We start from the raw sequence: 12,797 nt of genomic DNA on the forward strand, positions 1-12,797 counted from the left end.
TAACACTACAGTTAATGGTGCTTTTTTACAGAAATTGGAAATACTCTTTCTTTTTCTTCAACAAACAATGCCTGTCCTTTCTTACCATCTCCTACATTGAATTCTTGTTTTGTAATATTTTCTTTCTGTAAAAACATAGTAAGTTGGGTCAGGAATGTGGCTTAGTGGTAGAGTGCTTGCCTACCATGCATGAAGCCCTGGGTTCCATTCCTCAGTGCCACATAAACAGAAAACGCCAGAAGTGGCACTGTGGTTCAAGTGGTAGAGTGCTAGTTTTGAGAAAAAGAGAAAAAGCAGCTCAGGGACAGTGCCCAGGCCCTGAGTTCAAGTCCCAGGAGTCCCAGGACTGGCAAATATATGCATAGTGAGTTAAAGGTTTTAAAAACAAACCACAAATATTCTAGATATTTAGCTCTCTCACACTCATTCCTTGTCTTCTTAGTGACATCAATGCCTTATTTTTATTAGAGCAGAAAGTCAATTGCAAGGGCAATGTTTGGAACTAACCAGGTAAGTAGTTGAAGGTGGAGTGAGGCAAGAATATCTAGTAACCCAGGAAAAGTAAGAAGATTCCGAAACAACAAATAAAATAAAATTTAAAAATTGTCAGTAGCTCTTTAAGAAGTGAAGCACCTTCCCAGGAACCAGTGAAAGGCAAATTCTTACAGGGAAAGTGTACTTTGGGCTTCCTGGACTATAGAGGCAAAGGATGAGTGACAGGACCTAATGTGGTGGGGTGAGGTGGGAGTGCGAAAAAAGGAGGGGGCTCCTGCTCTTGGTGGGAGTGGAAATTGGGGGATCCAAGCTTACTGGCGACGCAGCCCTCACGTGACCAGGAGCTGACGTGGGCAAAGATACTTAAAGCTCTGACCAGCGACCCCAGTCCTCCACCGGGTACCAAACTCCTCCATTGCACTCCGCACTGCTGGGCGTGGAGGAGGAGGAGGAAGAGGAGGAGAAGGAGGAGGAGAAGAAAGAGAAGGAGGAGGAGAAAATTACCCCAGATCCGGGCAGGTGGGTGAGTGTGAACATGGTCTCAGACCTCTTGGATGGGGTAGACTAGGGCTGCGGACGCTTCTGCCTCGACCACTCCGGGTGGGCTTTCCAGACCCCTGGCTATCAGATACAGTTCGTTTGGGTAGGCGACAAGAAAAGAGGGAGGCGGAACGAAAAGAAAAATCTAAATACGCTTACTGAAAAATCTGCTTGCTTCCTCTACCAGTGTTTTCTGTTTTTCTTTTGTTTTTAGCACTCAGGCCTGCACCCACACGCGGTCCTGTATGCAGAGGAGTGAAGAGAAATAAACGTGGCAGCCGCGCATATAAGGCCAGCGGGGAGGTTGGGAACGGGTGATGGGGGGCGGGCAAGCAATTTGGAAACAATCTGAATCTTTCAATGACACCCGCGCTTTCCAGTTACCACCCGTTGCCACCGACCCCGCCCTCTCCCCTCCCCGGGCCAACCCTCTGCCCCTTGGGGATGCTAGGAAATGGGTGTGCCTCCTTCTGTAGGAGGGACGGCGAGTTTGGTGCTGACGGGCTTCAACAGGAGATCAGGGTGGGAGGTGGGGAGGTGAATCTAGTATTATATCGCCGCACTAACTCCAACACTGCTTTCCAGATACCTCTGGCCCACACAGCCCTTCACCATCATCTTTTTTATCGTGGAAAAGGAATTCGGGTATGCTAGAAGGAGAAATGGCGGTTATTGGAGGATTTCGGGGGAGGGGGGTGAGAGGCGGAGCCCAGAGCAAAGAACCTACGAAAAATCACAATTCTGAACCTAACAAGCCAGGGCCCTTGTTCTGCGGAATGATGCAAGGCCTAGAGACCATGGAGTGAAGAATGTCTGACAATAGGAAGGAGACCATAGAATTTGCTGGCAAGAACGCCCCATGCTGCTGCAGCTGCTCCAGCTTTGCCTGCACCCTCGCCCCGCCCCCTCCCACCCAGGGCTTCGGTGCAGAAGGAGGGGTGTGGCAGTGTGTCTGGAAGAAATGGCGGCCGGGGCGGGGCAAAGTGGAAGGAACAGTTGAGTGAGGAGCTTGTAAGCAATTGGGGAGGGGGAATTGGAGTGGGATGTGAGGAGTGGAAAGCCTTAAATTTGTAGGGATTGATAGGCGAGATTGTTGTACATTCTGGTTTATAAATACTCAAAAGCAATTACTGGACACTGGTCCTGAATGCTGATTGTCCACCAGGCTTTCTGTCTGCAGTCTGTGTATCTGCCCTTCAGGTCCACCCTTAGACTGAAGCTCTAACTGAACTGAAGGAAGGAGAAACAGCCTTCCTGAATTCTTGAAGGTCAGTATTTGGGAGGGAAATTGTGTGAGGAACCCCTGGTGTGGATGTAGCAGACACCAGAACAGAGTTATAAACCAGTGAATCCTCCTGCACTTACTTTCTAATATACCTATGCCTAGCCTGTACTTTTTGGTGCAGGACAAGGGGTGTGGCATCTGCTTTTTTAGTTAATAGATAAGGGAAAATGGGTAAGGAGAAAAGGAAAAGCTCAGAGTGGGGGGACTTTTTGGCCCACAGGAATGTAAATCAAGACAAAAAGAAAGAACCACAATCTGTCCACCAAAGCCTCAAAAACGTTCTGTGATCCATCCACAGGTCTGTCAGACTTAGGCTCTGTGTATCTACAAGCACAGTGGAAAACAGCAAGCAGCTACTGATCCCTGGAAGCTGGTATGTGCATGAGCACTGTCTAAGGGACATTTGGGTGGGGGTAGGAACATCTAAGCTGAATCTGAAATTGCCTGCTCTACACCAGCTTTCTGTACTATACTCACCCCACTCGCTCATTTAGGGTCAGGGAAACTGCAGGCATTGGCCGTGAGAGGACAACATAGATTTGAAGACATGACCTAGCCTCTAAATAAGGAAATACAGGCCTTGGCACCTGTGTCTAGATGGTAGCCCACCCAACTACCATTGTGTCCTCAAACTCTCTCCTAAATTGGCCTTATTAGAAACAGTAAGACAATGTGCCAAGTTCCCCTAGGTCCTGCTCAGCTACAAAACCTTGGCAGAACTCGAGATCTGAGCTGAAGACCCTCACCTTGAAGTGAATTCATCTCATTTGGGCAGGCCAGTTCCACACCCTGGATCAGAGAATCACTCCAGCTGTACCATGAGCCGTGTTCGGGATGCTGGCTGTGTAGCTGCAGGGATAGTGATTGGGGCTGGCGCCTGGTACTGTGTCTACAAATATACCAGGGGAAAAGACCAGAAGAAGAAGAGACTGGCCAAGCCCAAGAATCGGGCTGCAGCAGGAACTGGAGCCAGGGCTAGAGCTGGGTTAAAGGCTGGATTCACAATTGACCTTGGGCCAGACTTCAGTCCTCCCATGCCAATCAGTGTTGGGGCAGAAGACCGGGCCCAAGAGGAAGCCTCCACTCTTGATATGGCTGGGGCTGAGGCAGCGCACCCAGCTGCATCCAGTACAGAGGCTCAATATGGGGCAGGAAGTCAGACCCAGGAGAAAGATGAGGTTGGGGTTAGGCCTAAAGCTGAATCAGTAGTTGGAGCTGCAGCAACTTCTGCAGTGGTACCACTTGTTAAGGTGGCAGAGACTGCCACTGCTGCAGAGGTCCCCACAATAGCTGATGCTCCCAAAGTGGCAGAAGCTCCCAGGACAATGGAGGTTTCTGGGCCCACAGCCCCTCCCAAGGCTGCAGCAGCTTCTGGGCCAAGAACTGTTCTCAGAGTAGCACCATCTCCTGGGGCAGCAACACCTCCCAAAGCAGCAGTGCCTCCTGGGGGAGCAGCACCACCCAGGGCAGTAGCACCTCCCAGAGCAGCAGCACCTCCCAGGGCAGCAGCACCTCCCAGGGCAGCAGCACCTCCCAGAGCAGCAGCACCTCTCAGGGCAACAGGACCTGCCGGGGCAACAGAACCTCCTGGGGCAACAGTACCTCCTAGAGCAGCAGCGCATCCCAGGGCAGCAGCACCTGGAAAGGCAGCAACACCTGGCAAGGCAGCAGCACCTCCCAGGGCAGGAACGTCTCACATGCCAGCAGCCACAGAGGTTGTGGAGGTTCCTCGGGTGGCAGCAACTACTGAGGCCACTGGGGCTTCAGGAAAGGCACTTGTAGAGGTGACTGAGGCACTTCTCCCTGTAACACCGGTTGGAGCAGCAGCACCTGCTGGGACTACAGAGGCCCCTGGGACTTCAGGGTCCCTTAGGATAGCAGCAGCTGCCAAGAAAGCAACCCCTGGGGCTCACACTGGGGCTATACCTAAGGCTGGGCCAGCTACTGGAGCTGTACCCAAAGGTGGTGCCAAAGGAGCAACCAGGTCCCGGAATGGAGGCAAAGGCAAGAACAAGAAAAATAAGGTTGAAGTAGATGAATTAGGAATGGGCTTCCGCCCTGGGGATGGGGCTGCAGCAGCTGCTGCAGCTTCTGCTAATGGAGGACAGGCTTTCTTAGCAGAGGTCCTTGATTCTGAGGAAGGGGAGTCCGGGTGGACTGACACAGAGTCAGATTCAGACTCTGAACCTGAGATTCAGCACAGAGGAAGGGGGAAAAGACCTGTTGCAATGCAGAAACGCCCCTTTCCTTATGAAATTGATGAGATTCTGGGTGTCCGGGACCTCAGGAAAGTCCTTGCCTTGCTACAGAAATCTGATGATCCTTTCATCCAACAAGTAGCTTTGCTCACCCTGAGCAACAATGCCAATTATTCCTGTAATCAAGAGACAATTCGCAAGTTGGGAGGCCTCCCAATTATTGCAAACATGATCAACAAAACTGATCCTCACATTAAGGAAAAAGCCTTAATGGCCATGAATAACCTGAGTGAAAACTATGAAAATCAGGGCCGGTTGCAGGTGTATATGAATAAAGTGATGGATGATATTATGGCTTCTAACCTGAATTCAGCAGTACAGGTAGTTGGACTAAAATTTTTAACAAATATGACTATTACTAATGACTACCAGCATCTGCTCGTCAATTCAATTGCAAACTTTTTCCGATTGTTATCTCAGGGAGGTGGAAAAATCAAGGTTGAGATTCTGAAAATACTTTCAAATTTCGCTGAAAATCCAGATATGCTAAAAAAACTTCTCAGTACCCAAGTACCATCATCATTTAGTTCCCTGTATAATTCTTACGTGGAATCAGAAATTCTTATTAATGCTCTCACTCTCTTTGAGATTATCTATGACAATCTCAGAGCAGAGGTGTTCAACTACAGAGAATTCAACAAAGGTTCCCTCTTTTACTTATGTACTACATCTGGAGTGTGTGTTAAGAAAATCCGAGCCCTAGCAAATCATCATGACCTCCTGGTGAAAGTGAAAGTTATAAAATTAGTGAACAAATTCTGATTACTATGTGTTTTCTTAAGAGACTTGAATTTCTTGGTTTTTGTGGTAGGGAAATATTGAAAATTGGAAGTTACTGTTTTTCCATTTGTTTAAATACTAAAAGGGATCTTTTCAGCTGCCAGTTTTGAATAATGTATCATCCAGAGTGATGTTATCTGTGACAGTCACCAGCTTTAAGCTGAACCATTTTATGAATACCAAATAGTCCTCTTGTAGTAAAAACACATTTGTGAATTTAATTTGCTGCTTGGATGGAATATTTTTACTGGTTCCTCTATGTGAATTGTTTGTGAGCCTGTCCATGAATGGCCTACTCTGCTTGTTTTGACTTGAATATATCCACCAAAGACTTCATTTGTGTATCATCAATAAAAGTGTATGTTTCAGATAACAAGAAACTGTTCTTGTGCTTAAATGAAAATTACAAAGAGAACTAACAGTACTTGCTGTTTGTTAGCATTTTTTTATTGTCAAATATATGCTGTCTGGTTAAGTGAAGCAGAGCTTTCTGAGAAAGCTTTAATAAAGAATGGTACACTTAAGCTTGGGCTGAAAGGAGACATAGCAGGGCAGTCCAGAAAGGTAAAATGGCTCAAAGAAAGGCATGGAATTGGGAACTCTGATCTTATGATAAGTAAGTAAGCCATGTTGCTTGGAATAGAAGTTGTGGGAGGAGTGATGAGTAATAAAGATGGTAATTTAGAATGAGGAAAAAAGGAAGATTTTGACCTCCCAAGATGAAATAGTGAAATAATATCATATTCTATGAGAAATAGGAAATTAAGAAAATGAAAAATAAATGGAGAGAACAAGGGAAGGGGTAACATTGTCCAAAAAGAAATAGTCCTGACTTATGTAACTATAACCCCTCTGTTTAACACCTTTATAGTGTGTGTGTGTGTGTGTGTGTGTGTGTGTGTGTGTGTGTGTGTGTGTGTGTGTGTGTGTGTGTGTAAAGAAAAGGAACAATAAACTGACAGCAATGTGCCAGAATGATTGGAACTGGAATAGACTTAAAGGTAGAGACTGGAAATTAGAACATTTTATAGAAGTTTGTAATGAATTAAGAATAAAATAATGAAAAATAAGGTGAAGATGTACCTAAAGGAAATGCTAAGTTATGCTACTTACAGAAGATATACAGGAGTGGTAAATCACCTAAATCTGCCACCTGACACTTCACTGTGGACCAATAAAGAGGTAGTGTTGCATGATCTGGTGCATGGGAGAGAAAAAACCCTTTGTCAAAACCAATTGTGGAGACAGTACATTTGCCAAATGAGCTCTCATTTTGAATAAGAAAAGTCAGCATAGCAGAGAGTGTTGGTATAGACCACTGGCCTAGTTCCTTAGGGGTAGAGGTGTAAGTTGGCCTTCCTCTGAAAGAAAAGAAAGACCTTTCTTAAAAAGTTTACTATGGCTTCTGAGTTATCTTGGAAACAATGTATCTTCCTTCTTACCCTCTCTGGCCCACTGAAGCAGAGAAAGGAAAATTCCCACAGGGTTTCCCAAACCCAGCTTTCATTTCTGGTACTTTTAATTTTTATGCAGATGTATGGTAGGTTAGTGGAGGCCTCAAAATAGAAACTGGAATAGAACCATAGGTAGGTAGGTAGGTAGGTAGGTAGGTAGGTAGATAGATAGATAGATAGATAGATAGATAGATAGATAGATAGATAGATAGATAGATAGATAGATAGATAGATAGATAGATAGATAGATGGAAAAGGGACAGATTGGTGTTTTCTACTGGAGGAAAACTTAGTAATCTTCCTAAAAAGCTTTAAAGATATACCTGCTATTTATCTAAACATTTTACTTGTACAATTTTTCCCTAAGAAAATATTCTAATTATACATAAAGGGATAAATATACAAATCCATTCATTTAAACATTGTCTCTAAGAGAGGAAAACTAGAAGAAAGTTATATGTATAACATCATAGTTTGCCTAACAACACAAGTTATGTTTATTGATAAAAATATTATATTTGGGCATGGATGGCTCACACCTGTAATCCTAGCTAATCAGGAGACTGAGATCTGAGGATCATGGCTCAAAGCCAGCCGGGGCCCAAAAGTGCCTGTGAGAATCTCCAATTAATCTCCAATTAACCACTCAAAAACTGGAAGTGATGCTGTGGCTCAAAGGAGCTCAGGGAAAGTGTCCAGGCCCTGAGTTCAAGCCCAACAACTGACAAAAATATGAACAACTATTATAAATAAACAAGAGGTAGAGATGTTATTCTGTTATACAGTACTTGCCTAGCATGTGTGAGGTTCTGATTTCAAACCCTAGGTCGCTCCAGACCAAAAAAAACCTTAGATCCCAGTGACTATAGTTAATACACTATATTATATACTTGAAAATTACTGTAAGAGTAGAATTTGAAATGTTCTTTTTTTTTTTTTTGGTCCAGTCGTGGGGCCTGAATTCTAGGCCTGGGCGCTGTCCCTCAGCTCTTCAGCTCAAGGCTAGCGCTCTACCACTTGAGCCACAGCGCCACTTCTGGCTTTTTTCTTTTTGCTTATGTGGTGCTGAGAAATTGAACCCAGGGCCTCTGGCATGCAAGGCAAGTGCTCTACCACTGAGCCACCTTCCCAGCCTGAATTTGAAGTGTTCTAACAAAAACAAAAATGACTGTGTGAGGTAATGTATATGTTACATAGACTGATTTAACCATTCCACAATGTAAACACACATTAGAAAAATCATGTTGTGCCCCCAAAATGTAGGGACCTTTCTTTGTCAACAACAAACTTAAAGGAACCATGATGTACTTTTAGATAGACATTAAAAGGTATTCACCATATATAAGGTCCTAAAATATCAAGCTAGGCACTGATAGCTCACACCTCTAATCCTCACTACTCAGGAAGTTGAGATCCTAGGATCCTGGTTTGAAGCCAGCCTGGGAAGTCAAATATGAGATACTCTTATCTCTAATTGACTAGCAAAAAACCAGAGGAGGAGGTATAGCTCAAGTGGTAGCGTACCAGCCTTGAGAAAATAAGCTAAAGGACAGCACCTAGGTCCTCAGTTCAAGCCCCAGTAGCTGTACATTAAAAAAGTTGCAGTTAGGATAGAAATAAACAAGATAACAAGTTGTCATGTCCAAAACAAGCTTTACAACGTTGGTGCGGGGCGGGGGGGGGGGGGGGGGGGGAGGGAAGGGACGGGAAGGAGAAGGATTGGGATTGGGGGGGAGGGGGGAGGCTGGGAAGGGATGTGAAGGGTAAACAAAGGAGGAGGCTGCAATGGTTGGTAAGAAATGTACGCATTATCCTGCCCATGTAATTGTAACTCCTCTGTACAGTATGTTCACAAATTAAATTAAATTAAATTAAAAAAAAAGAAATAAACAAGATAACATTTTTTGTGTGTATGTCTGCATTAATGCTTGAATTCAGGGTCTGGGTACTGTAACTCAGATTTTATGCTTAAGACTGGCACTCAACCTCTTGAATCATAGCTCTACTTCCAACTTTTTGATGGTTAATTGGAGATATGAGTCTAGTGAATTTTTCTGCCCAGGCTGGCTTTGAACAGTGATCCTCAGATCTCAGCCTCTTAAGTAGCTAGGATTGGAGTTGTGAGCCACTGGTCCTCAGCTAGGATAATATTTTTAAACCATGAGCTAGGAATGGAAGCATATATCTATAATAGTAGCACTCAAAGGAATAGGATTTTTAAGTTCAAGGCTAGCCTGGGCTAAATAGGAAGACCTAGTTTCATAGAGTGCAAATAGTGTAATTTTTTTATAAAGATTAAGTTAAAACCTAACAAAATAAGTACCAGGAAATGGGTACTTGGAAGAGGGTAGGGTGGGGCCAAGAGGAGAGGGGTAAAAAATTGAAGGGGGTCAGGGCGAGAATGCAGGCAAGAATATACTATATGTACCACAAAATTGAGGAATATAAGGGAAGGAGAGGGTTGAAAGAGGAATGAAAATGTTGGACTAATAACATAGATCAATATGCATTGTACATGTAAACTGCTTTGTCAAAAGGCAAAAAATTAAATACATAACCTAAAAGTAAGATAATTAAAGGAAGGGTGGGTTGAGAAGTATGGGTGAGAATATTGAAAGGGTCACATTGATCATGATGCACCATATTCATAAACTGCTTTGGTGAGTGGCAATGCCTTTGTACAACTATTGAAAGATAATAAAAATATTCAAAAAACACAAGCTAACAAACAAATCTGTTTGACAATTTTATTTTGTAATTATATATTTTTATTGTAAAGATACTGTACCAAAGGATTACAGTTACATGAGTAAGGTAATGAGTATGTTGAAAATAACTTCATAGCTTCAGGGTGGGGAAGGAGAAGTTGGGGAGGTAGGGAGTGAAAGGATGTTAGCAGAAAAACAAAGGAGGGGTAACAATATTTGATAGGAAATGTTTGACAGTTTTATACTATGATGATTTTTATTCTTGGATTGAAAAGAAAGCAGAACAGAAAATTTAAATACTGAAAACTGAATAATGAAAATTATAAACATCAAAATTTATGAAATCCAGTAAAAACAATACTTCAAGAAAATTGTAAATACTCAAATCTACAGAATCAACGATCCAATGTTGTTCAGTCTTGTGACTTCCACCTCAATACGTGACTTTTATACCATTTTGTAAGTACTCCAGAAATCATTCATGTTATTTTTATATATAATATCTTATCTCTATCTAGTCATATAGTCACAATGACAAAAGTCATTTGGGATGTATTATCACTGCCATACTATACTAATGAAAATAATATGAAAAATGTAAGCAGACAAATGGATAGTCTTAGAGAGATAGACTTGAATAAAGAAACTTAATATACTACAAAATTGTCACCCAAAGTCAATGGAGAAAAGATGGACTGTAAGAATATGGTATCAGAAAGACTATCACCATTCAAATAAAAATAAAACTGGACCATTCCCTAGTACTAAATATAAATTGGGACTCTACAGGGTGAATGATGTAAAGATGAAAGCTAAATGTATGAAATTAACAGAGAAAGAATATATGAGCTGGGCACCGGTGGCCACACCTGTAAACCTAGCTACTCAGAAGGCTGAGATCTGAGGATCATGGTTCAAAGCCAGCCAGGGCAGAAATGTCCATGAGACTCTTATCTCCAATTAACCACCAGAGAACTAGAAGTGGCACTGTGGCTCAAGTGGTAGAGCACTTGTCTTGAGCTGAAGAGCTCAGGAACAGCTCCCAGACCCAGAGTTTAAGCTCCATGACCGACAAAAAGAAAAGAATATATGAAAATATATTTGTGGCCTGGACAATACTTTAGAAATAGAAAACAGGATGTAGCTCACTGACATAACATCTACTTAGCATGTGCAATGCCCTAGGTTTGGTTTTTGGCGCCACAAAAAAAGTAGACATCGTAAGATAAATGACTAAAAATTAACAAATTTGGTTACATAAAAATAATTTCTATTCAGCAAAGGATGCCATAAACAAAGCTAATTGATAAAAGAGAAAAGAGATTTCAATTTCTTTTTTTCTTTTTTTCTTTTTCTTTTTTTGGTAGGTCATGGGGCTTGAACTCTGGGCTTGGGTGCTGTCCCTGTGCTCTTCAGCTCAAGGCGAGCCCTCTATCTAGAGCCACAGCGCCACTTCCGGTTTTCTAGTGGTTAATTGGAGATAAGAGTCACACGAACTTTTCTGCCCGGGCTGGCTTTGAACCATGATCCTCAGATTTCAGTCCCAAGTGGCTAGGATTACAGGCGTGAGCCCTCAGTGTCCCTCAGATTTCAATTTCTTTAGTGGGGAACTAATAATTAACATATTCAAAGTACTTTTACAAATCCAAAAGAAAAGAAGAACACACTGCCTTAAATTCATGACATATTCTTTGGGAAATGAAAAAGAAAATTCTTAGAAGTAGTCATTATTATTCAGATAGTATAATTAAAATGCAATATATTTATACCAATTTTACTGTCCAAACTACAAAGCTGGGACATACCAATTGTTACTAAGAATATGGAGATAGAGGGAAATATTGCTGACTTACATTAGACTTAAGCTGCTATTCCAAAAAGCAATCTTGCCATACTTAATTATACATATACCCTGTGGCCCAACAATCCTATTTCATACATTAGTCCTTAAGGGGATTTGCATGAGGGCATTCATCACAGTACTTGAGGTAATGGGGAATTGGAATCAGAACAGACTCCATTTCTAAGAAATTAAAGCAATAAATTAATGTGGGTGATCACTAGTCCATTATGCAAAATTAGAGTAGGCTAGATGTGCACTTACTAACATGGGCAAATCTTAAACACACACAGCACACAACCAGGTAAGGGTAAACAGGATGAATTCCATAGCACCATATTATTATCTAAATTCTAAATTTAATATATAAATGTCAGTAAAATACTTTGAGTTATAAAAGAACTCAGATGACAGACACTGATGACACAACTCTGTAATCCTAGCTACCTGAAAGGCTATGACTCAGAGGATTATGGTGGAAGGCCAGCCTGCAAAGAAAAGGTGTAAGACAGCCAGGCACCGGTGGCTCACGCCTGTAATCCTAGCTACTCTGGAGGCTGAGATCTGAGGATCTCGGTTCAAAGCCAGCCCAGGCAGGAAAGTTTTTGAGACTCCTATCTCCAATAAACCACTAGAAAACCGGAAATGGTGCTGTGGCTCAAGTGGTAGAGCACTCGCCTTGAGCTGAAGAGCACAAGGACAGCGCCCAAGCCCAGAGTTCAAGTCCCACAACCGACAAAAAAAAAAAAAAAGGTGTAAGACCCCTTCTCAACCAGTAGCTGGGTCCAGTGGTACAAGTAATCCCAGCTACAAGAAAAATGAAAAATAGGAGAATCATGCTTCTTTTCATTAAGATAGATTCTAACTCAAAAAAAATAACTAGCACAAAAAAGGTTTGGAGGCATGGTACCTCTCTAGTAAGCATTACGTTCTGAGTTCAACCCTCAGTGCCATCTGAAAAAGAGTATTCAAACAAAAATATACTTATCCAATGTATATTAACCTTTATCTCTGGAGAGGAGAATGAGAGCAGTAATAAATATGAACTGAAACAACATAGTAAATGAATGGATAAAGTAAAGAAATTAAAATGATATGCCATAAGAGGACTATAACTAGCATAATTCTTATAACCTGCATTTGGAGGAGAGGAGAAAAGACAAAGAAAAAGAAAACAGTATCTTCAATGTTATAGCAAGAAACTAATGTTGTAATGATTCAAAAATGGTATGATTTTCAATTTTTATTTCTCATATATAACAAATACCAAAATTAATGTTCCAGGTCAACAAGGAAGCCCTGCTGCATGTGTTCACCGAAGGTTCCAGGATGATTCCACCTCTAGCTCTGTCCTCTTCTAGGTACTGAAAGTTCTTTCTGTTCAGTTGGTGGATTGGGAAACAGATAGCATAGATTAGGCATAAGGAAGTTTACAAG

The 12,797-nt window shown here is 42.3% G+C and overlaps 1 protein-coding gene across 7 annotated transcripts; it reads left to right on the forward strand.

Annotated features, from left to right (window-relative positions):
* The first annotated feature begins 797 nt into the window (after positions 1–797).
* Positions 798–5,805, forward strand: Armcx2 (armadillo repeat containing X-linked 2). Of its 7 annotated transcripts, none has more exons than XM_070040040.1 (6): positions 798–1,018; positions 1,250–1,338; positions 1,621–1,680; positions 2,236–2,303; positions 2,619–2,693; positions 2,815–5,805. In XM_070040040.1, exon 6 carries the CDS (start codon positions 3,139–3,141, stop codon positions 5,338–5,340), a length of 2,202 nt encoding a protein of 733 aa, XP_069896141.1. In that variant the 5' UTR covers positions 798–1,018; positions 1,250–1,338; positions 1,621–1,680; positions 2,236–2,303; positions 2,619–2,693; positions 2,815–3,138; the 3' UTR covers positions 5,341–5,805. The 7 variants fall into 7 exon arrangements, with proteins under 7 accessions (XP_069896141.1, XP_069896146.1, XP_069896139.1 ...); XM_070040045.1 differs by having other exon boundaries at positions 798–1,014; positions 2,201–2,303; XM_070040038.1 differs by having other exon boundaries at positions 798–1,014.
* The last annotated feature ends 6,992 nt before the right edge of the window (positions 5,806–12,797 follow it).

This window comes from Dipodomys merriami, unplaced genomic scaffold (assembly GCF_024711535.1).
Source record: "Dipodomys merriami isolate MVZ:Mamm:240054 unplaced genomic scaffold, mDipMer1.0.p SCAF_3, whole genome shotgun sequence".
Taxonomy (NCBI): Eukaryota; Metazoa; Chordata; class Mammalia; order Rodentia; family Heteromyidae; genus Dipodomys; species Dipodomys merriami.